This window comes from Piliocolobus tephrosceles, chromosome 2 (genome assembly GCF_002776525.5).
Source record: "Piliocolobus tephrosceles isolate RC106 chromosome 2, ASM277652v3, whole genome shotgun sequence".
Taxonomy (NCBI): domain Eukaryota; kingdom Metazoa; phylum Chordata; class Mammalia; order Primates; family Cercopithecidae; genus Piliocolobus; species Piliocolobus tephrosceles.
In genome coordinates, this window is record NC_045435.1 from 93,999,334 (window position 1) to 94,021,923 (window position 22,590).

General features: G+C 55.8%; 2 protein-coding genes and 1 long non-coding RNA gene across 9 annotated transcripts in view; 1 reads left to right on the top strand and 2 right to left on the bottom strand.

The window, feature by feature from the left end:
* Window positions 1-98: 98 nt before the first annotated feature.
* ZBTB47 (zinc finger and BTB domain containing 47) lies at window positions 99-13,172 on the bottom strand. Its single transcript, XM_023231495.3, is given in 7 exon segments — window positions 99-3,409; window positions 3,712-3,856; window positions 4,527-4,642; window positions 6,013-6,160; window positions 7,774-8,199; window positions 8,201-9,340; window positions 12,859-13,172. Coding segments are annotated over 7 exon segments (2,340 nt in total). The 5' UTR covers window positions 12,862-13,172; the 3' UTR covers window positions 99-3,047.
* A 244-nt stretch (window positions 13,173-13,416) lies between these two features.
* On the top strand, window positions 13,417-18,938 carry LOC111555432. The gene is made up of 2 exons (XR_002735535.1): window positions 13,417-13,549; window positions 15,678-18,938. It is a non-coding gene; the product is annotated as an uncharacterized LOC111555432 (long non-coding RNA).
* NKTR (natural killer cell triggering receptor) overlaps window positions 18,787-22,590 on the bottom strand; it is a 50,686-nt gene continuing 46,882 nt past the window's right edge. For all 7 annotated transcript variants that reach the window (XM_023231490.3, XM_023231489.2, XM_023231492.1 and 4 more), the window contains one exon: window positions 18,787-21,592. In XM_023231490.3, the coding sequence (XP_023087258.1) occupies window positions 21,505-21,592 (88 nt within the window). In that variant the 3' untranslated portion in view covers window positions 18,787-21,504. The remainder of the gene's footprint in view (window positions 21,593-22,590) is intronic.

A 22,590-nucleotide genomic window follows, 5' to 3' on the forward strand; every position in this document is an offset into this window, starting at 1 on the left:
GCCTCAGCTCCTGACTGGGTAGTCCCCAAAGCCCAGCCCCTTGCTCTGGTCCAACAGTCAAGGCAGGCCAAGTGCAAAGAAGAGGCTGGGCCAAGGGACACGAGTTGTACTGACTTTATTCCCCTTCACTCTTCTCACTCGCATGCCTGCTGTGCCCCACACTCTGGGGCTGTGGGGTGCCTGTACACGAGCAGTTGTCAGTGGTCTCAGCACACGCCTGGGCATGGCCATTCTGCCACCACCAAGCCCTCTGTGAAGGGCACCGTGGAGACTACAGCAGCATGAGCCAGGGTTGAAGGCTCCCAGAACTGTGGCCACAGGGCTTGAGTTCATCACTCTGGCCACCCATCCCCAGCTGGCCTGAGACCAAAGAGCCCCAAGGAGCCTGGTAGACCCGGGCTCCAGGCCTCGGTTCTAGTCAAACAGGCTGAGAAGTCCAGATGGACAGTGGGTCCCCCACAGATCTCCTTGGGAGGGGATGATCCTGCCCCCTTCCCCCAGCCCTGGGAAGTGAGGGTGGTGCCCCAGTCCCCTCATTCTGACATCTGGGGGCTTTTTTTTTTTTTTTTTTTAAATAAAAAGGAGATGTAAAAGCTAGTAAAACAGAAACCCCTATCCATACTGGAACTGCTGAGGTGCCATTATTGCTTCTGGCCTTGTGGTCTGGCAGGAAAGGAGCCCCCACCAACAATGGCCCAAGTGAAGAGTGTTTAGCACCAGGGACACAGGCTCCTATCCCCAGTGGGGCAGGGACCTCCCAGGAGAGGGGTTGGTTGTGCCCACCTGGAGCTCCCGTGACCGTCTTGACCAGTCCCTGGCCAGCTGTCTGGACCCCTCGCCTGATCCCAGAGGGGAAGTGTACAAGAACAGGAAACCCACGTCCCGGGATAGGGTTTCATCCCCACAACTGTCTCTGACCTCTGCTTGTCAGTATGGCCCGACAGGTCTCAGCCGTCAGCCTGGCCAGGGCCACTCAGGCCCGCTCAGACTGTAGTGCGGCCAGCAGGTGATGACACCACCAGCCCCTGTGGGAGACCTGGTGCCAGTGATGGGGATTGGAAACCCATGGAGGTCCCTGCCTACAGCCCACTGGGAGGGATCAACTTTTTTTGGGAAAATGTGAGCCAGCTCCAAAGAGCTGCCAGGCACTGGGACCAGAGGTTAGAAATAGCAACGGGGAGGGAGGTGGGGGGACCCTGAGGACATCACGGAAGCCCAAAGATCAAGGAGTGCAAGGAAGAAAAAGAGCTACAGTAAAGCAGGGGCCTGCAGTCCCCAGCCTTGGGGTGGGGGCCCTGACCGAAAGCCTTCCTCCTTGGGGAGGGGCGAACCTTCTCTCCCCTAGGACAGCAGGGGCACCCGAGTGTATGTCTATAGCTCCAACATCAATTGGGCAGGGAAGCTGCTGGCACTGTCCCCTCCAAGCCCAGAGAACAACCAGGGTGGTGTGGCTTGGATTATAAATCCTCAGATCACTCGGGCACCTCAGGCCTGCCCAAATCTGTACAGAATAAAGTGCTTCGTTTATTGATGATTAAAATGTCCCCAGCTTTCTGCCCCAGCGCCATGGGCCTCACAAGGAGGTCAGAGGGGTTCAGTCCCCCTAACCATTCCCCCAGGGCCCAAGCCTCTTCCCACTCCAGCCATGCTGGGAAGGCAATAGTGTCGGGGAGTGGTGGGGGTTTAAGGTGCAAAGAGTATAACAAACAAAATTGTATAAACACAATAGGAAAGAGCTTAACTAGGAAACATGTAGCTTATGGAACCTTCCTCCCCATATTAAAGGCAGGAATAAAGACAGTAAATGACAACAAAAAAGGGTTTCCTATTAGTGCTAGCCTCATGGGGGCAAGCAATGGGGTCTACGCTGTGCCTCCCCAGTCCCCCCAATCCCCCGAGGGGCCTGAACATGCAGGCTCCTTTACCAGCAGTGCTATGGGCGCCCCACCCACCGGTGCAGAGGCCCAGGAGGGACGAGGATGCTGGAGCCAGCCAGGGACAGGTTGTGGCAGGGTCTAGAGGGAGGATAAGGCCTAGAGTGGGCCTTTGGGGGAGCAGAGATGGACGCAGCCACACTTGTTCCTTCTGGTGTGGGATATATGGCCAGAGTAGCTGGTGAGGAACTGGGGTGCTCTGTGAGCAGCCACCCTGCCCCTGCCCCACTAATAGCACCTTGAAACCCTACCAACACTATCCAAGCCTCATCCTAGGACTCTGCCCCCGAAGCTGGTGCCGCTAGTCAGTCTGTCTGCCCACCCAGGGTCTGGCTCACAGTGCTGTGAGGCACAGCAGCTTCTGGGGACATCTCTGGGACTCAGGACCCTTGGTGCCACCTGGTGCAGGTCAGAGTGAGTGGGGAAGGCAAGTCCCTGGGGTCCAGCCCCTGCCTGCCCTGCTCCACACAGTGCAGCACTGGTCTGCAGTCTTCGCACCTCACCACCCCTCACTGCCCACGCTCACCCGGGTCCAGTCTCAGGCCCTGCCTCAGTGCCTGTGGCCCTCAGACCGGGTCTACAACTCCTCAAGGGTTTGCGGGGGTGGCACACCAACTTCTCCCCAAACCCTCCAAGATGAGGAAGCAAATTAGGGGCATAGGGGACATGGGGATGGGTTGCCGAGGCTGACCCAGGCTCCACCTGGCCAACTCTTCTGGTGTAGGCCTTGGCAGAGGGACTGGCCACACCTGCCGCCCAGGCCCCTTTCTTTCTGCTGCAGACCCCCAGCACCCCCCTCACCTGGAGGCGGGTGCTGCAAATAGTTTCTTTTTCCTTCACTTCCAAAAAAAAAAAAAAAAAAAGTAAAGGCTTCAAGGAGTCACAGAAAGTGGGGGCACTTGGTAGTGAGGTGCCCTCCACCAGCTCTGCTCTGGGGGCCGCCAGCCTGCACACCCCTCATGGTCGGGGCCTCAGGCAGGGCACATCCAGCCACTTCTGGACGTGGAGCAGGGCCCAGGCCCGCACTGCTGTGCTCCCCGGAAAGGCAGTGGGTCCCTCCCGGAGTGGGCCCTGGCTCCAGGCCCCAGCGGGTGCACGGGTGCAGCTCGGCAGCTAGTTGTTGGCGTTCATCCTCCCGCCGGTGCCGGCAGTGGTAGGGAAGAGCGGAGGCGGGGGCGGCAGGTGGGGTGGGGGTGGCAGGGTCTGGGGCAGCCCCGGGAGCAGGGGCAGTGCGTGCGCCTGGGGCTGGGTTGGGGGCAGGCCTGGGGCAGCGGAGGTGCCGTCGCCGGCCAGGGGGTGGCTGACACGGAAGCACTTCTCCTTGTGGGCCTTGAGCATGTTGGAGAAGCGGAAGCGCTGGCCGCACACGTCGCATGGGTACGGCTTCTCGCCCGTGTGCGTGCGCCGGTGCCGCTTCATGTTGGGCCGGCTGGTGAAGCTCTTGCCACAGATCTCGCAGATGTACGGCTTCTCTCCTGGGGGTTGGGGATGGGCAGCAGGGCGTCAGTGAGGGGTCGCCACACCCGTCTGGGGCCAGTGTCCGTCTCCCATGGGGGGCATAGTTGGACCCAGCCCTGGCGCTCAGATCCTCCCCGACCCTGGGGCATTTTGTGCCAGCCTCACCCAACCCCGGGAAGCAGGAAGGATGGGTAAACGGAGGCCCCGACTTGAGAAGGGGTGTGGCCAAGATTATTCCAGGTGTCCTGAGCGGGGCTGAGAAGGGGTCCCGGCCCAGCATGGGCCTGAGGCTGTCCCACGTCCCACAGGGCAGCCGCACCTGTGTGGGTCTTCATGTGCTCATCGAAGTACTGCTTCATGTTGAAGTCCTTGCCGCACCACTGGCACATGAACTGCTTGTGGCCAATGTGGATGCTCATGTGTGACCGCAGCTGGTACTTGTACTGGAAGCGCTCATTGCAGTTCTGGGGGTGGGGTTTGGGGGTGAGGCCCAGGCACAGAGCAGAAGAACAGCCTTTGTGGAGGGAACAGCTCCCCTGTGGCCACAGGGCCAAGGAGGGACACACTCAGGGGCTCCTGGGCAAGGAGATGGGGACGTGAGGGCAAGCCGAGGTGCATCTGGATGGGCAGTGCATGGGCACAAGGAGAGGCCACAAGCACCCAAGACTTAGGTGGGGAATGGAGGTCAGGAAGTGGGAAAAAGCCACAGAGTAGAGGGAACCCCATGCTTAAGGCATGAGGTCCCTCATTCTTCCTCCTGATCAGAAGCCCAGCCCCTGCCCCCACCTCCCCACCTGCAGCTCTGTTGTCTCATCTCTGAGCTCCAGGCCTGGGATGCTCCTGAATCCGCCTCCCCAGAAAGCCTGCTCCTGGGGCTGCAGCCCACACACACTTCCCACCCTGAGTGTGTGGGGCCGGGTTGGGGAAGGACGGGCAGGATGGGGGTGGGCCAGAGAAGAGTAGGGGCTGGGTGGGAGTGGGAGGCAGGGGCTGCAGACCTCAGAGGGTGGGTCTCTCTCTTTCTGGACCCTACATTCCGCCCCCTAGCCCTTTGTTTTTCAGCAGCTGCTCTCCCTGATTCCTGCCCCTCCCAGGTGGCCCCTCGGGCAGGCCAGGCAGGAGATGGAAGCTCACCTCACATCTGAACGGCTTCTCCCCTGAGTGCTGCAGGGAGTGCACCTTGAGGGACATGCTGCGCTTGAAGGACTTTCCACAGGTCTCGCAGGTGAAGGGCATGTCCTTGGTGTGGGCTACGAGGTGGGCACCAGGGCCGTCATGTCTTACGGGCCTGCCCAAGCACCCCCACATTGGGCCCAGACCCTGCCTCCTGGGGCAGCCCTGTGCCACCACCCTTCCCTGGGGCTGGCCTTATACCCTGTCACAGGACCTGTGCTGATTCCCAGGAGAGGCCCCCTGCCTCCATGGCTGGGTCTCCTATCTGCTCTGAAGGTCTGCCTCAGACATGTCGGGGCTCTGTGGTTCTTCAGCCTCTGGCCAATTGAAGTGGCCAAGGCTGCCTTGCCCACAAAGCTTCAGGGAAGGACCCTGGATGGGCCTGGCTTCAGCTCAAATCCTGGCCCAACCACTGGCTTCCTGCTCAGTCTCTCTGGGCCTCAGCTTCCTCTTCTATAAAAAGGGACTCATAGTGGTCCTGAGCTTCAGGGATGGTGGGCTTTATAGGGGACCATATGCAGAAAGGCCCTGGCCTCAGGCCCTAGCCAGCAGTCTGGAGGAAGTTAGCTGCACTCCTCCCAGCACCCACGGATAGCTGAGGACCAACAAACTTTAAGGATCTGGTAGGAGGCCACTGGAGACAGAAGGCTCCCCTCCAAGCTCACAGACACCAGTCCTGGTTTACCCAGCATGCTCCCGGCTGAGACCTAAGCCGCAGGGTCCCAGCTTCCAGTCAGTTCACACTGGAGGGCCCCCAGCACTGTCCCATGGAGAAAGGGATTAGGACCTGGCCAGGGGCTCACTGTCCGCCTTGGCTACCCCTCCCCCTCAAGGCCCAGACTTGGGGCGGGCAAGGAAGGCAGGGCTACAGGGACATGAGACTCTGCCAGGCCCACATCCAGTGGGTAGGCAGCCTTGCCTGGGGCAGTGGAGTGGCCATAACACACACTTGGGGGACCTCCTTACTGTGTTCAGGCATGAACCCTGAGGGGAGGCTGCAGTCAGAGAGGCCTGAAGCCCTATGAGGACCAGAAGGTAAGAAAGAATCAGAGGCACAGCTGTCATCAAACTGACACAGGGCCTGTACCAGCCCATACAGCACTTTGTATAATTAGGAAAAGGTATTCCTTTCCCTGAGTGGACACAAGCTCATGCCAGGATGCACAGTCTGGTTAGCAGTGTGCCAGCTTGATTCCAGTTCCCACCTGCCATCTTGTCCAGGCACCCTTGTGCAATGTGCAGCCTGCCCAACTGTACGTGCCAGCCCTGGCCCCAGAGCCTATCCAGGCTACACCTGCCACTGCAACCAACCTCCCCAGGCCTCCCAGATGAGAGGGGCCTCCTCACCCCTTCACATTGCCCTTGGATGTGAAGTCTTTCCCATCCACCAGCCAGAAGCTGGTCCATCTCTATCCTCCGGCTCCATCCCCCAGTGGCCCAGACTTACCAACCATGTGCTTACGCACGTGGGCCATGGTGTAGAACTTCTTCTCACAGATCTCGCATGAGAACTTCTTCTCCGCGTAGCCATGCACAATCTTGTTATGCTCATGGAGGGACCAAAGCTTCTTGAAAGCTTTGCCGCATGTCACACACTGCAGAGTAAGAGGACTTGAGGCCCTGGGTCCTAAGTCCCCAGGGCCTTGGACCTGGGCAAGCTACTGCCCCCACTGGCCTCAGTTTTCCCACTTGAAATATGTTGGAGGGCCCTTGATGCCAGCTCTGATGTTCCTAAGGTTGGGGATGAAAACTCCTTAAACACCCCCAAACACACAGCCTGGTGTCCTCCTTCATCCTTGAGTTAACTAGGGTCAGGGGTCACCTCTTCCAGGAGATTCTCCCCTCTGGGCTCATTTCAACAAGGGCTTCCAAAGGCATCACCCTTTGTCTGTCTGTAGAGCTAAGGCAGACAATCAGCTGAAGGGCCGCCTCTGGTATGGAGGCTACACACAGAGATAACAGGTCCCACAGGGCGAGCCACTATCACTGCTGCCTCCTCCTGCTGGGACCTGTGCCATGACACCATGGATACCCTCAAGAGGATGAGTCCCAGAGGCACTGGCTAAGGAGGACAGCAGGAGTCTCAAGATCCCATCAAGCAGAGTGGATGGACCATATGTCCCCACTTGTTCTCCTGGACCCCTGTCCTGCCCATCTGTGCAGGACAGTCCACAGGGATGGAAGCTAGGCCAAGGCTTGGGCAGAAATTGGTCAGGGTGCCCAGATTGGATGGGGCAGAAGCTTCTTTCTCCTTCAGGAGGGAGACTCAGGTGTGCAGCAGTTAGAGCATCAAAGGGCAGCCCAGGAGGCGGGCAAGTGGGCACAGGTACACAAGGGTGGGGCAGAACGCCAGGTGACCCCCAGGTAACACTTTCTCCACAGGGCACTGCAATTAGCAATTAGCTCAGGCAATTAGCACCCATCTACCTGCTACTTTTCCCCCTTCTCCTGGGCCAGAAGAGGTGAAAACCACCCGTGGGAGCCTGGCTGGCCCTTGAAGCGAGGGCCACCCTGAGAAGTGAGGCTGGCACAGACTCAGGCTGGCTCAAGGCCCGGCAGCCAGCTCAGCTCCCCTGCTTAGCCCCAGCAGCCTCTGCTCTTCCCAGATTTCTCACCCAATCCCTCTTCCCCAGGCCCATGAGAGCTGGCATCCCCAAAGAGCTGAAAGTGGGGGCTGCCTCCTGCTGGGATGCCCCCTACTCTATACAGCACTTTTGTGGGAAGTAGAGGATGGCATTCCTCTGGGCAAACCCCTCCTCCCATCGTGTGCTCATTTGTTGTAGTGCACAACCTGTGAAACTATACACAGCGGCCCTGCTGGCCTTCCTACAGCCCCAGTGTTTGTTAAAACCCTGTCTGACTCATCCCACCCAGAGTGGGCTGTCTTCTGGCCTTGTATGCTCAGACAACTCTCCACTGCCATCCTCCCAAGTCCACGTGTCCCCTTTGTCCCTCTGGCCAAGGGTACTGTTTGTTCCAATCCTCTGCACATCTCTTCATGCACCTAACTCTATCCACCTCTCCCAGGGAGCTCGGCTTGATGTTATCCCCTGAGCTCCAACCACCCTGAGAACTAGGCCTGGGCCAGCCTGTCTGGGGGCTAAGTCTGGTCTCCACAGACCATCTAGGCGCTGGGTGCCCAGAGCCCAGTTCTGGCCTAACCCCACCTGGACAGCCTCTGCCCTGCCCCCAGCCACGTGAGGCCCACCTGGATGTTGCGCTCGCAGTCTGTCTGCCTGTGCAGCAGCAGCTCGCTCTCCAGCAGGAAGCGCTTGCCGCACTGGTCGCAGATCTGCATGCGGCTGTGGGTCACATTCATGTGTTTCTCCAGGTACCAGCGGTTGTTGAAAACTCGTGGGCACTTCTGGCATGGATGGTGCTGCTTCTCCTCCAGCTTCACCTTGGCCCCCAGCCCATCAGTGGCTGGCGGCCCTCGGGCTGATGCAGAGGCCACTCCGGAGGGCGGCTTTGGCCGTTTCCCACCCCGCCGCCCAGCTTCCTCAGGTTCAGGGGTGCTCCGGCGCCGGGCATTCTCCCGGGACCGTGTGGCCATGTGACTGTGGGGAGGGGGGTCTGCCCGGCTGCCTCGGCTTCCCCGTGGCCCCTGCTTGCCCCCAGCCTCCCCCTCCTCCCCCCTCCTCCTCCTCAGAGCTCTCTTGATCCTGCTCGCTGGGCCCTTCCTCCTCCTCCTCCTCCTCCTCCTCCTCCTGCTCACTGTGCCCTTCCTCCTCCTCCTCTCCCTCTTCTCCCTGACTGCCACCCTCCTCCTCCTCCTCCTCCTCCTCCTCCTCCCGTCCACTGCCACCGCCTTCCTCCTCCTCCTCCTCCTCCCCCTCCTCCTCCTCGTCGTCCTCCTCCTCCTCGTCCGAGTGTCTCTGCAGCCCGTCCTCCCGGCCCAGAACCATGGTGGCCGGGCTTGGCCCGGCACCTGGCTTCCCCTCTGGCCCCGTGGACACGTGCAGTGTCTGGTTGTTGAGGTTCACCTCCACGATGATCTGGGACTGCTCCCTGCGGCTGTAGGTGCCAGAACCCCCAAGCTCTTCCTCCAACTCTTCTCCACCCTCCAGCTTGCACAAGCTGGCCGGGGGCCCACCAGCCTCCTCGACACCACCCTCCTTCTCCTCCTTAAAGAAGGGCTGGGCTGGCCCAATGGTGGCAGGCACGGTGCCACCAGCAGTCCCTGCCCCGTCCTCAACACGCACCGAGTAAGGGTCAGGGCCCTCGCGGGCGTAGATCTTAGGCAGGCCTGGGGTGTCGGCCTCCTGCTTGATGTCACAGTAGTAGGGCGGTGCAGCTGGAGTGCAGCTGGCAGCCGGCTGGGCCAGGGCCACAGTGCCCGGACCTGGTGGGCCTAGAGAGCGGGCGTCCAGCAGCTCTTGGCAGGACGCAGCGATGTCGGCCATCTGCAGCAACGAGGCCGCGCTGAGCACCTCGTGGACGTTGGCCGCGTTGACCAGCAGTTTGGACGTATAGATGAAGTTGAGGATCTGCTGCAGGCCACCAGGTGCCAGCGCCTCCAGGGACAGCTCCACACGCTGCAGCTGCTTGTTCTGGGTGAAGAGTGAGTGGAAGAACTGGCTGTAGGCGGCTAGCACACCCTTGTGTGCTGGAAAGACGCTGCGCTGGGGCACCAGCACCAAGTCCACGTCGCAGAGGTCAGGCTGGAAGAGGCGCTGCTCGTTCAGGCGGCCCATCAAGCAGGCAAAGTGCAGCGCCACATCCTCCACCAGCGAGAACTCGGCCGCCGGGGAGTCAGTTGTCTTCTCAACCAGCAACTGCGGGGACAGAGGGCACAGGAGTGGGTCAAGGCCAGTGGGCCCCTGCCCGCCCTTCCCCTCGCACCACCCGCAGCGTGGCCGGCCATCCAGGAGGCAGCCCATCACCGGTGGCTCCACTTTACAGCAACAGAAGCCAAAGCTCTAGCAAGGAAGGAATTCAAGCCTGAGGGAGCTGCCCTCAGAGCTCAGACTCCACTCGTGACCCTCTGAGGCTGAAGATCAGGTCCTGTCACTTTTCTGGGCCTCTGGGTGGTCTCCTGTGAAATGGGAAAAGTCATCCCAGGAAGGGAAAGAGAAGGAAAGGGGACGAAAGAGAGACCACAGTGACCAACCATCCAGGTTTGCCAGGGACCTGGGCATTTTCTGGGGTGCAGGGCTTTCAGTGCTAGAACCAGGACCATCGCAGGCACACCAGGACTAGGTGGTCCCCCCAGGAGGGCCACAGGCATTCCTTCAGCGTTTCTCAGCCCTGTGGATTCTCTCCACATATTCACTCACACATACCAACACAAGCAAGCTTGCCCAGCCCCAAACATCTCAAGAACAGAATCCGGGCTCACTGCTCACTGTCCAGCCTCTGCCTACAGAACCCAAGGGGTAGCACCCAAGGGAACCCCTCATTGCAACAGCCGTGCAGTTGCTACAGAAGTTGAAATCTGTGAAGAAACCCAGCCTCAGGCCTATACCTTCTCCCTACTCTGGTCCTGCTGCACTGCCTGGTGAGGTCCCCTCATCACAGCCTCAGGTCTAGCCCCCAGCAGCTCTCTCACCCAGGGGCTCTGCAGGGGTGGAAGGACACAGCTGTGGAACCTGCCTACCATGCTTGCAGGCAAGAGGCCCCAAGGCCTGCCCCAGACCCTTTTCCCTGTAGACCCCTAGACCCCAGGTCAGGTACGGTCCATGTCCACAGGCTCTGGGAAATCCCTGCCTTGGAGGTCACACCATCTGGGGCTTCCAGAGCCCTAGGGGAGGCCCTCAAAGTCTGATGGGTCAGACTATCAGGCCTGTGGGCCACATCCAGCACCTGTGAATTGCCTTGAATAGAGGCCAACTCAGTCACCCCCAGCTCTACCACAGCAGCCTCCCCAAAAGGTGGGCAGCACAGACAGGCAGCCTGCCCAGTCCCTGCACGAGGATTCAGGTAATATCCACCAACCACCAGCCCGGCTGGACTAACCCAATGGTTCCAGGTTCTGGCTGTCCTCAGGGTCTGCCCAGCCAGGTCTGAGCCTCCTGAATTCAGAAGGTACCTTGCCACAGTATTTTGATGGCCACGAAACTATCAGCTCCATAGCTATCAGCGCCTCCCTGGGGACCCTGGGATGAATCCTGGCCCCATCCATTCATAGCCTACCCGCCCCCTCACCACCCATGCCAGGCCTTCCATTGCCAGGACAGCAGTGGGTAGGCTGGGACTGGGCAGGGGTGGTGGTGGTTGAGTTCCTCTTCTCAGTCACCTGAATGAGTGAACCTACCCTGGGCCTCAGGAGGAGCCTCCCTGAGCCACCAGGGGCCACCTGTCTCCAGGCCTGCCCTGGACTGTGCCCCCTACACCCAGTGGCCAGGGCAGCAGCCATCCTGTGCTCCCTCACATCCCAGTCTGGCCAGGCCCCTGGCCAAGGCTACCATCTTCCTCGAGTTCTCCACTACACCCCTTACCCCAGCCAAGAAGCCATCCATCTGCCCCTCCGTCCCAGGCTGTCCAGGCCTGGCCAATCTAACTGGGATGTGGCACCAAGCCCCTCCCATCTCCCTCCTCTGACTCATTCTGATTCATCTTCTGGGACCAACCCCTACTACACAGATGGAGAAACCGAGGCTCAGAATGAGAGGGTTCCACAATCCAGAGCCCCTGGACTCCCAGCTCTGCTGAGACCACCCCTTCCTTGCTAGACTCCACATGGCTGGATTTCTGAGCCTTTAATGACTTAAAAAGCAAGAACACCCGTTCACCTGGGGACTAGTCGTGCTTCCCCACACTCACCACTACCTCCTCTACCTGCTTCTAGGTAGAGCCACTGCACCTGCAGGTCAGTGAAGGATCAGGGTACAACTTGGGTTGCAACGGGGGCTCCTTAGGGTCTCCAGGGGCCAAAGAGTGGCAAAAGTGGCTCAGATAAGGGCTTGCCGAAGCCAGGCCTGTTGGGGGAAGTCCACCCCAGGCAACAGAGCCCCAGATCTCTCTGCTTTCCCTTTATGGAATGCCCTCCACTGCCCACCTGTGCCCACTTGCCACAGGGAAAGGGCAACCTTCCCATGTGCACTTTGGCCTCTAGGCCAAATGAGGCCTGACTTTGGCCCTCTGGCCTCTGAGCAGGAAAGGAGGGGAGTGCTGCCTCAAACACTCCATTGCTAAGGTGGTACCCTCAGACAAGCCAGCACCATCCTTGGCCCTTGGGGGGCCCTAAACCTCACGACCTGATTGGACTCTCTTGACTGGGCACAGAGATGCTGCCCGAGTCTACAAGTGGCAGCCCCTCAGCAGGGTTCAGCCACCTCCGTGTCTGGCCCCTACCACACAATGCCCACCAGCTGTGCTGGCCTCCACAGCCAGATGTGCTGGTTCCCGGAAGCAATGGGTGCCCCTCCCCTTCCGGCTGTGCCAGCTGCAGTCCAGGTCACTCCAGCCTAGCTAAGATGCAGGACCAGGGAAGTGGTCAGGCACTCTGGTTGCCAGGGGGTTTCATGCCTTAAAACCCTTGCCCCAAGTCAGGCTGGGGATTGGCCAGGTGCCAGGGACATCTCTCCAGGCTGCTCACCCAAGTCAGAGCCTTCTACACCTGAGGGGTACCTTGCCTCACTGACGAGAAGCCTCATCTCTCTACCTGGCCTCAGAGCCTCCCTGGAAGGCCCCATGATGAAACCTGGGAAGTCCATCTGCGACCCCCTCCCATGTCAATTCTTTCTATGCTGGGCAGCAGTGGATGGGCCCAGACTGAGCAAGGGGGCACAGGCTCATGACCTCTAGGCTCCTCCTTTTGGTGAGGGAGTGTCTATGCCAGCCTCCTCTGTGCACATACCTCCCCTCTTTCCCTTGGAAATAGACCCAGAGAGGGCGGGGGATCTGCCCAAGGTCACACAGGAGTTGGTACTGGAGCTATGGGTGTCCTCCCACACCCCCTTGGCCCGGGTCATCCCGAATCCCCAGGCAGGGCGGCTCCAGCGCCCACGTGGCCCAAGGCCCAGGCGGGAATCCGACTCCCTCTTTCCCCCATTACCCAGCCTGAGGGCGGCGCCGTCCGGGCGCAGGGGAGCGCCCTCCTTCGCCGGTGCCTAGCAAGACCTCAGCTTCGAGCGCCGACGCCCCCACCCCAGGAATTTAACCCCCTCCCCACCGAGAGCAGCGCCACAGCGCCGCATTCCCAGCCCGCGGGACCCAGCAGATGGAGCAGGGAGACCGGGGGAGGGGGGAAGATCCCTCCAGCCCCTCCACCAGAGCCCGCAGGCAGTGCGCCTGGGAGGTCAGAGCTGGCAGGTGGGCGGATAAGCGGGGGGACAGGCAGGGCCCTGCGTACCATGGTGCCGTGGCGCTGGGGGCTCACAGGGCCCCGCGGGATCGCGCTGCCCCCGGCGGCCAGGCCGGGGCCGCTCCATGAAGCGCTGCGCTGGGGGCCGCCCCCGCGCAGGGCCCCGCGACCATGGCCCCCGGGGGCGCGGCCGGGCAGGCGGAGGCGCAGGGCCGCGGCGAGTCCAGCGCCGAGCAGCTGCGGCCCCAGAGCCTCGGGCGCGGCGGGCGGGGGGCGCGGGGCGCCGATTGGAGCCCGCGCGTCAGCTGGGGCCGCCGTCTGGACGCTTAAAGGGCCAGGCCGCCTGCGTGCCGGCGGGGGGCGCGGACACGCGTGGTGTGCGCCGTCCCCGTGCAGCCCGCCCTGCTGCACGCTGCCCTCCACCCCCCAGCCCCTGCTCCAGCCCTCAGTCCGTCCCCACTGCTCATATCCGAGCAGATGGACCCCGGCCCCACCCTCCCGTGCTGAGCCTCCTTTCTGCCGGGAAGTTCGTCCGGGAGTCAAACATCGGTGCCCTCCGGTTGCGCCACGGAGGGGAAGCTGCCGTGAAATCAGGAAGCTGAGCGCGCCGGGCCCCGGATCCGATCATAAAAGGCTTCCACCCGCTTCCCTGAGCGATCCTACGCTGATCCCACTGAACCCCGCACCCCAGCCGCGCTCACCACCCCCACCCTCTTGCCTGGGCTGTTCTGACCTGGGGGTGAGTCTGGGATCCCCAACTGGTCCAGTCCCCCATCCCTATCCCAGGGCGGCGCAGGGCTCATTTTGCTCTGTGCCTCCAGGACTTGGCTCCAGTGGACCCATACCTACCTGGCGGCCTCATACTGCATAGGGCCACCCAGGGCAGGAGATTTAAAACCCAGGACTACAACTGCAGCGATCAAGTCCTCTAAGGTGATTGGCCCAGGACCAGGAGACAGAGGGACCAGAGGAGTAGGGGCCAGAGGCTCAGGCCCCACTGTGCCCCTCTAGCCGTGTGACCTGACCACTGCTGAGTGGCCCCCCCTGCTCAGCCTCTGCTGGGGAGATGCAGCCAGGCTTGCGGAATGCTGCTCTGGCATGGACACCCGTGGGGGCAGGGGGCTGGCTCTGTTGGCAGGAGGCTGTAAAGGAATGCCGCCAGGCTGAGCAGGCAGCAGGGTGGGGACCACGGGGCATTAGACCTGACAAGGTCTGGATGGTGACTGGGCCACCATTGTAGAGGAGAGGCCTCTGTGAGCATCCCCTACTCCTACCGCAAGTTGACTACTGCCCATCCTGGGTCACTCTCATGTTGCCCCCATCCCGATATGCTGCACCCCTCCCCACATATGTGCGCTTGTGTTTACGTACAAGTCCATGTCCAGCTGCAACAGTATCTCCTGGGTATGCTGCCCTACTCATGAGTGGGCAAGAACTCTGGCGCTGACTCAGGGTGACTTGGTTCTAGGTGCCAGAGGAGAAAAGGAGGAGAGACCAGGGTCTTAGGCAGGTGCCATGAAACAGCCTGATGGTCTGTCCCGTAAGACTGCAAAGGCCTCCTCCCCCACCCCGACTCTCCGCCAGAATACAGAGGGCTTCAGGACAAGGCTGTCCCAGAGCCAGGGAGAAAATGTCTCAGGGGCCAAAGCTGGGGCATCTGGAAGCCCCTGGCAGCTGCTGCAGACATCCTGCACCTGCATGGGTGCACAGACAGCTGGCCCAGCTCCCAGAAACCCCAGGTTAAGGCCAGGCCAGAGCAGCTTACATGCTTCTGACCAGCTAGCCCCCTGAGGGCTGCCTTCTGCCTCTTCCTCCCAGCCCACTTCCTCATCTGACTCACAGTGGATCCTAGCACTGGCCCAGGAGGTAGTAAGGGAGGGGCTGTGTGCCCATTGGTTGGATAAGGACTCTGAGGCTGAGAACGGGACAAATCACTTAAGGCATCAACATCAGGAGCCAGGGAAAACGGAGGTGGGGAGGGGGGACCTCTCCACGGGCCGGAAGAAGCCTGGCAGAGAGAGCTGCATGGGACATTGCTAGGCCCACTGCCAAGTCAAAGCTTGACAGAGGGTGTGGCCAGCATGACTGAGGTAGTGATGCTGGCCCTGTGGGGCCTTGGCTCCAGCAGTCAAGCTGCAGGAAGGGCTGGAGGTTGGGTGAGAAGGGAGGGGACGGGTGAGAAGGGAGGGGACGGGTGGTAGGGAGGCACTCAGTCTCCCTGAAGGCCTCGGCTGTTTCCCTTTTGTTTCTCTGGCCTGCAGCTCATCGGCTGGGGAGTCCCAGGGCAGAGCCTGAGCTGTGTGAGCAGCTGTGGGCACCTGACAACATTGGATCTGGCAGGAAGGAGTGGTTTGAAGAGCTGTCTGGTGGGCCCAGAGGGCTGCTCAGAGCTGAGCCTTGAACTTGAACTTGAACCAGAGCAATGAGGGAGTGGAAGGGCTTTCCAGACAGACAGCTCCTGCAAAGGCCAGGAGGTGGAGACAATTTAGTACCTGCAGGGAACTAGAGGGGATTTGGTGTGGTAGGGTCAAGATTCCTGTTGATCGGTTGTCTGGTCGGTGGGAGTGAACAGGTGGAGCTAGGCAGAAGCAGAATCTCTCTCTTGGTCCTGATGAGGGGCATGCAGGAGCTTCACTTCAGGGAGGTCAAGGCAGGCTTTCTGGAGGGAGGGACTGAGTTATTGTGGAGGTGACTCCTAGGCCAGAAATGCATGCCCCAGGGGTGAGTCAGGAGTCTGGAGATGCTCACCCAGCAAGGACAGAGCTTAGTGATCCTTCACACATTTGGGATTGGGTCCTGGCAGGGTCAGGAAAGCTATGCCCCTGCCTCTGGAAGACAGCTCATGGGTTTTCTTTCAATTTCCCTAGGTATCTACCCTCAGTGCTGGAGTGTCCCCAGGCTTGGTTGGGGAAACCAGATTCAACCCCACTGAAGTTGGAAAGAACAGCCCAGGTTGTGGGTATGCACGTGTGGGAGCAATGCAGGGCTGAGTCGGCCCAGAGGGCATGGAACTGTGTGTAACAGCCTGGGCAAGAGGGAGAGCAGAGTGGGCAATGCCAGAAAAATATAGGCAGTGCAACTCAACTCACACATCATGGGGCCGGTGGGGTGGCAGGGAAGTTCAGAGCTACCCAACAGGCGCTGACCCAAAGCCCAAAGTTCTAAGCAGGGCGGGAAAACATGAATCCGCTGGGTGTGGGGTAAGGGTGGAGGTTACACCTGAATTCTGCCTTCACTGAACCCGGCACTAATAGGCTACAGCTGCCATTGGTTGGGGGCCTCATGCAAACCGGCAGGTTGTCTGGCTTCCTCTCACAGCATAAACATCATGGCTTTGGCATTTCAGGTCTCTCTTGCAGCTTCCAGGATCCTCTCCTGCCCTGTTGGTTCTGGGGACCTTGGGCCTCTCCCTAGTGATTGAGCCTGGCCCCAGACATGAACCCTCTGAGACTCCTTCACTTCTAGAGGCACCACCTCAGGCGCCACCATCTCTGAACCACTGATGTATGCTTGGTTTTCTAAACATTTAATACACCACAGTTCTAGGGGGAGGAATCCCCAGCATCCATTTTTCAGATGAGCTGAATTATAGAGAGGTCAAGCAAATTGTCCTCCTTCCGGTTACCCAACTGGGAAGTGGCAGAGTAGAACTTAAACCCAAGCAGCCTGGTTCTAGCCCAGAGTCCTTAAGGATTGTACCGCAGAATAGTTGTTCATAGAAGTCCCCCTGCTTCTTCAAAATAAAATCAAATTAGGCTGGAGGCATTGAGGTCAGTGAGGACTCTTTTCAGGCTTTCTCTGGGAACCTGGCCTGATGGGAGATTTTAGTTACTAGAGGTCCTAGGTGACCAGAGGCTGGTGAAATGCCAGCCTATACACCCAACCCCTGTGGGCCAGGTCCACTGGGAGGCAGACTCGTCTCCAGGCTGGGAAGGGATAAGCACCCCTGGTTGTCTATCATGTCTGTGTGTGCCAGCCATATATACCTTCGTTCAGGGTTTATGAGCCATAGGAGGCCCAGGACCAGGGCTCAAGATGCAGAATGCAGGTGTTTGTCCCGAGACCTCAGGTCACTCCATTTGTTGTTTCTCAGACAGGGTCTTCTTGCTCTGTTGCCCAAGCTGGGCAGAGGTGCAATCATGGCTCACTGCAGTCTCCACCTCCTAGGCTCAAGTGATCCTCCCACCTCAGCCCTGAGTAGCTGGGACTACAGGTGTGTGTCACTATGCCCAGCTACTTTTTTTTCTGTTTTTGTCTTGACAGTCTTGCTATGTTGTCCAGACTGGTCTTAAACTCTGGGCCTCAAGCAATCCTCCTGCCTTGGCCTCCCAAAGCACTAGAAATACAGGTGGCCACTCCTTTTACTCTGACATCCTCATGGCTCTGGGCTGAAGAGATGCAACCCTCTCCAAGCTAGCCTGGATTCTACAGGCTGTGAAGCTCAGCTCAGTCTAGGGAGCTGGAGCTTGAGGGCTTATAGTAAGTGATGGGTCTGGGGTCTCCAAGAGGCAGCAGGCCCACCCGGGGCCTTCTGATGCACAGTGAGGGTGGAGGCAGCAGCAAGGGAGTACTACCTCTACCTTGTACTGAAACTTCGAAAGAAACCAGACCACTAAAGCCTCCTAGCCCTGTGTGTATGTGGCCAGGGCAGACTCCCCTTGCCTTGTACTTATCAGGCCCTGACAAGCTTCCCAGTCTGTCCTGAGATGAACGTGTTCTTTCATGGTACCCAACTCCTCCTGACACCTCTGGACTCCTGAGGGGCCTTTACTGCATCAAAGAACTTCTCCCTGCTGTCTTCCCAGCTCATTCTACCACAAGGCCCTCATGGGCCTGCGGGCTCTCACCTCACTGTGGGCAACAGCAGAGTTGATTGTCTGTTCCAAAAACCAGAGTCCTCTGGAAATCTGAACCCAGTCCCTTTCACCTTATGAGGCATGGCTTCCACATCTTTTCACCTGACCACGTTAGTCTGCAACACTCGTTCAAAGCTCAGCATTTGCCTTGAAAAAGTTACGAGTCACCTTTTTTTGTTTTCAGTAGAGATGGGATTTCACCATGTTGGCCAGGCTGGTCTCAAACTCCTGACCTCAAGTGATCCACCTGCCTTGGCCTCCCAAAGTGCTGGGATTACAGGCATGAGCCACCGCACCCGGCCACCTCCCATCTCTTCTAAACAGTGATTCTCAGTTAGTGTCCATAGTCTCTTGCAAGAGGGGCATTTTCCTTGAATTACCTTCTCACCTATTTAATGCCCAGCTAATTCAGAAGAGTCAAGACCAAAGTCCTTGGCACATTTTGCCCCCAATACTGCCCAACTATCAAGCTTACCACTATCAGAACTTGATCCTGCATTTTCTTTACAATTTTAAAGGAATGCATCCAGATTTGACAAATTTCAGGAGTTGCCGAAATAAAGGAGTCCACTGTTAACTCAGTTTAAAAACTGAGTGTCTGCAGTGAGAAGTTAACTGCAGTAAGTTACGTTGTGTTCACTAAGAAAATACACATTTCTTTCAGTTCTGAGGAGACAAAAGTTAATTGTACTTCCCTGCAAATTCGTATGTGTATGCTAAAAGAATGTTTTCTCTAGGAGTGAGTGATACGTGCTGCACTGCCTGATGTACTGCCGTTAGGGAGGGAAATGTAGAGGCTGAAGGTAAATGGACTGTCTCTAGGCAGAAACTCACAGATGGGATGTGACACATTCCTCCCTCAGCAAAGACATCTTTATGCAGGTCACTTTAGCTGGACAACAACAAAGTGTAGGGGAAATCTGGAGTTTCCAGGGGAGGAAGACCAAACATCATTAATGCTTACCTGTGTAGGTTAAAATCTCTGCCTGACATTCTCTCTAGCTCCACCTCCTACACCCACCACTAACATTCAGCTAGAAGAAAAGGAGCTGCCAAAGGAGATGAGGTGTCTTCACTGGCTGGGTCAGCAGAAAGATGAAACATGCACAGACGCAGACTCAGACTAAGTATATATTTTAATTTCTACAAGGTCCCTAAATTTAACTGAAGTGTATACAAATTAGGCATTGCTAATATGTACAAAAGTATTTTATACAGTTTTTGAACAATACTAGCTATTTGCAATAAACAAGATGTTACAAAACAGTCCAATAATGCATTTCCTATTAAGAAGCACAATACACAACATAATTCAATTTTATTAAAAAATAACTTCAAAATACAGAACAATCCCCTTTAGGAAGAAAGGCTATTTCTGTAGTTCACTCTGTCAGTAAACATACAAGTTGAATGCTGCAGCAGAGGGCTGTCCTTCTCCATGGAGAAAAGAAATGAGGCTTCTAGGGCCTATCTTTTCTGGATAAAATTCCACCCACAGCTAAGATGGGCAAAGTTATTGCCTGTGGTAGGCAGAATTTGAAAATGCCCCTCCTCCTTTCAGTGAGCTAATCTCCGGAACCCGTGAATATGATGAGATGAGATAGTACTCTTGCAATTATGTTCTATCGCACAATCGACCTTCAGATATATCTGTGGGGTTGAGCTAATCATATGCCCCTAAAACAGAGGAGGACGGGAGAGAGAGATGAAGCATGAGAAAGAGCAGGAAGGCTGGTTTGAAGCTGGAGGGGACCACACAAGAAAGAATGCAGGCAGCCTTGAGGAGGTGAGAGAGGGGACCCCAGCTGAGAGCCAGCAAGGAACTGAATTCTGCCAACAACCTGAATGAGCTTAGAAGCAGATTCTTCCCCAGAGCCTCCATGAAGGAATGTTGTCCTGCCAACCCTTATTTCAGCCTTTTAAGACCCTGAGCAGAGAAGCCAGCCACACTGTGCCAGACCCATGAGCTACAGAACTGCTAAATGGGTATTGTTTTAAACTGCTAAATTTGGGGTAATTTGTCACATAGCAATAGAAAACTAACACAGTGCCCAAGGGCAACTTTTCTTAATTACATTTGGCAGTTTCTGCTTGGGTTCTGAATGCCTTTTTTTCCTACTGACTAGTAGTAATATTCTCCTTTGCAGGCAACCCTTGAAAACCTTTAAATCATACTGTTTTGTATTCAGTATCCAGTATTGTTTGTTTGGCCAAAGTCCTGTTTTCTAATGTACTTCTGTCTATCAACCTGGCAAACAACTGACCACCTTACCCTGTTTTCATACCTTCTTTGGGTGATAGTTTTAATACATTCAAGGACACCCTCCCTCCACCAAGAGTTGTCAGCTCCCTACAACTGAGGGCTCTTTTCCACTTCCCAAATACACCAGACAAGGCCTGTGGTAGGGTGGTGCTGAGTTCTACATCAGGCATCCAATATGAATTTCTTCTGCATTAACTGGATTAAAGTGGCACTAAGGTGATTAAGTACACTTGGGGAACAAATTCAAAGTAAAGATTAAACACACACACACACTAGTTTTTACAGGTCCAATTATTTTTGGAGGAACCACCCAAAGCCATGAAAATATATAATTTATGCTATACCCTCTATCCCTCTTCCCGTCTCTTGCACCTGGGTCAGGTCATGCAAGGCTTTGAGTCAGCTGCAGGTCACAGTGGAAACAGGAAAAACATGCTGGTTACAACAGTTCAGCTGCTGTTGTGGTAATATCCTGTACTTGAAAGACTTGAAAGCCCTGGAAAATGTCTCCAGGATGGTGGCAGTTAGATTTTGATGTTACTTTTGAAGTCCAGTCTTCACTCTTCCAGAGGTACACACACGCAGTAGACTTGAGTGGCCAGTATCTCCTATTGCCAATCCTGCCTGCTCCAGGGGACCCCAACCCACATCTGTACTTGAGAGAAGCCCCCCAAACAGTCAAAGTGAAGACGGCTCAGAATAAACCATTTTTGGTGCCAGTGATTTTTTTGAATTTAATTTTTCTCTTTTATGGTATTTAAATATATGATCTATAAGAGTAATGCTTAAAGAGGTACCAAAAATTACCAAGCACCAAAGCATGAAGTAGAATAGAATTGCTTTTATAACCTAAACTTCTGATCGGTACTGATTAAAAAGAACATAAAATAGTAAGTCCTCAGAGACAGTGCAGGTATTTATAGTTAAGGCTGATTGATTCTTCCTAACCTTGCCCACAAGCCTGAAGTAATACAGACTGTGTGGGACGTATCATGACCACTTTCCTAATCCTGTGAAATATCAAAAAAGTTAGGAATGAATTAAGAACCCCCGAGCCACTGCCTTATACTCCTGGTTACCAACAGTATCAATTCTGGGTGGTTTGTTTTTAGAGCACATTATGTACAAGACTCTATGTAATCAGTATATAAATATTTGGCCGCCTTTAACAGTTCTCCTTCACAGTTCTATGCTTGGCAGCATATATGCTAAAACTGGAAAAACAGGCAAAAAGAATCTGTATTCTAAGGAATACGTGAGATAGAGTGAAATAGACTTAAAATAATATTGCAAATTATACATAAATTTCACGATTTCTTGATTCAAGAAAATGAAGTTCATTTCCATAGTTGGCTACTGTAAAATGTGGCATAAAAATATTTTTAGGAGACATATCTGTATTTTAAATTCTTCTCCCCACATGTAAATGAATGAGTAACAATTAAGAAGTATCTATTTCTGAAATTCACCTCTGATATTGAAATAGAACAACAGACTGTCATTAAGTTTCTTAAGCTTTTAAGTTGCCAGATATTTACAAATAAGATATAATTTGTATCCATAAAAAGGACATTTTCAACTATATCTGCTGCTCTCACTGGGGCTCCGGTGATGAGAGTAACTTCGGTCACTTTCACTGTCAGAGCCATAAGATCTACAACTCCTGTAATAACGAAACAAAATATATAAAAACCTTATAACTATAAAATCTTTGAATTCCTCTTGTAGCTTCTTTTTTATATGAGTGGCTTGAAAATATCAATAGTGTTTTCACTATTTCACTATAGTGTTTCACTATATTAGTGGCTTGAAAACATCAATAGCGTTATATAACTGATGCACTACTGATGCAGCATAGCACAGACGTAGGGTACTGACTATGGCAACGCCGTGGACTTTTTCTTTTTCTTTTTGAGATGGAGTTTCGCTCTTGTTGCCCAGGTTGGAGTGCAACGGCATGCTTTCAACTCACTGCAACCTCCACCTCCCGGGTTCAAGTGATTCTCCTGCCTCAGCCTCCCTAGTAGCTGGAATTACAGGCGCCTGCCACCACGCCCAGCTAATTTTTTGTATTTTTAGTAGAGATGGGGTTTCACTATGTTGGCCAGGCTGGTCTTGAACTCCTGACCTCAGACGATCCACCCGCCTCTGCCTCCCAAAGTGCTGGGATTACAGGCGTGAGCCACACTGTGCCCGGCTCATACTATGGACTTTTCAAAGATGTTTTAAATGACAAGTTGTAGTAATGTCAAGATTAAAATAAAATAAACATCACATCTTAGGAAATTTGTGTGAAATTCATTCATGAAAATGCTGGGACCACAAAAACAAAAAACCAAAGAGCAGAATAATTTCCCATGTTAACCAAAATGAGTATCAATATTTGAATAGATTACCTGAGAAAAGTAATGGGGAAAAGGTGCACAAACAGTTTCATTAAAGAAATGGAAACCAAAATGGGGTCCAATGAGGGGTGGCGGCGGCCCTGGGCATGAACAGGACCACTGGGATACTTAGTCAAGAGGACCTGGTCATGGGTCCCATTCAGTTATTTTGAAAAACATTCACTGTGAGCCAGGCGTTTTGCAAGATTCTGGGTGCGCGCGCGCGCGCGCACACACACACACACACACACACACACACACACACACACACACACAC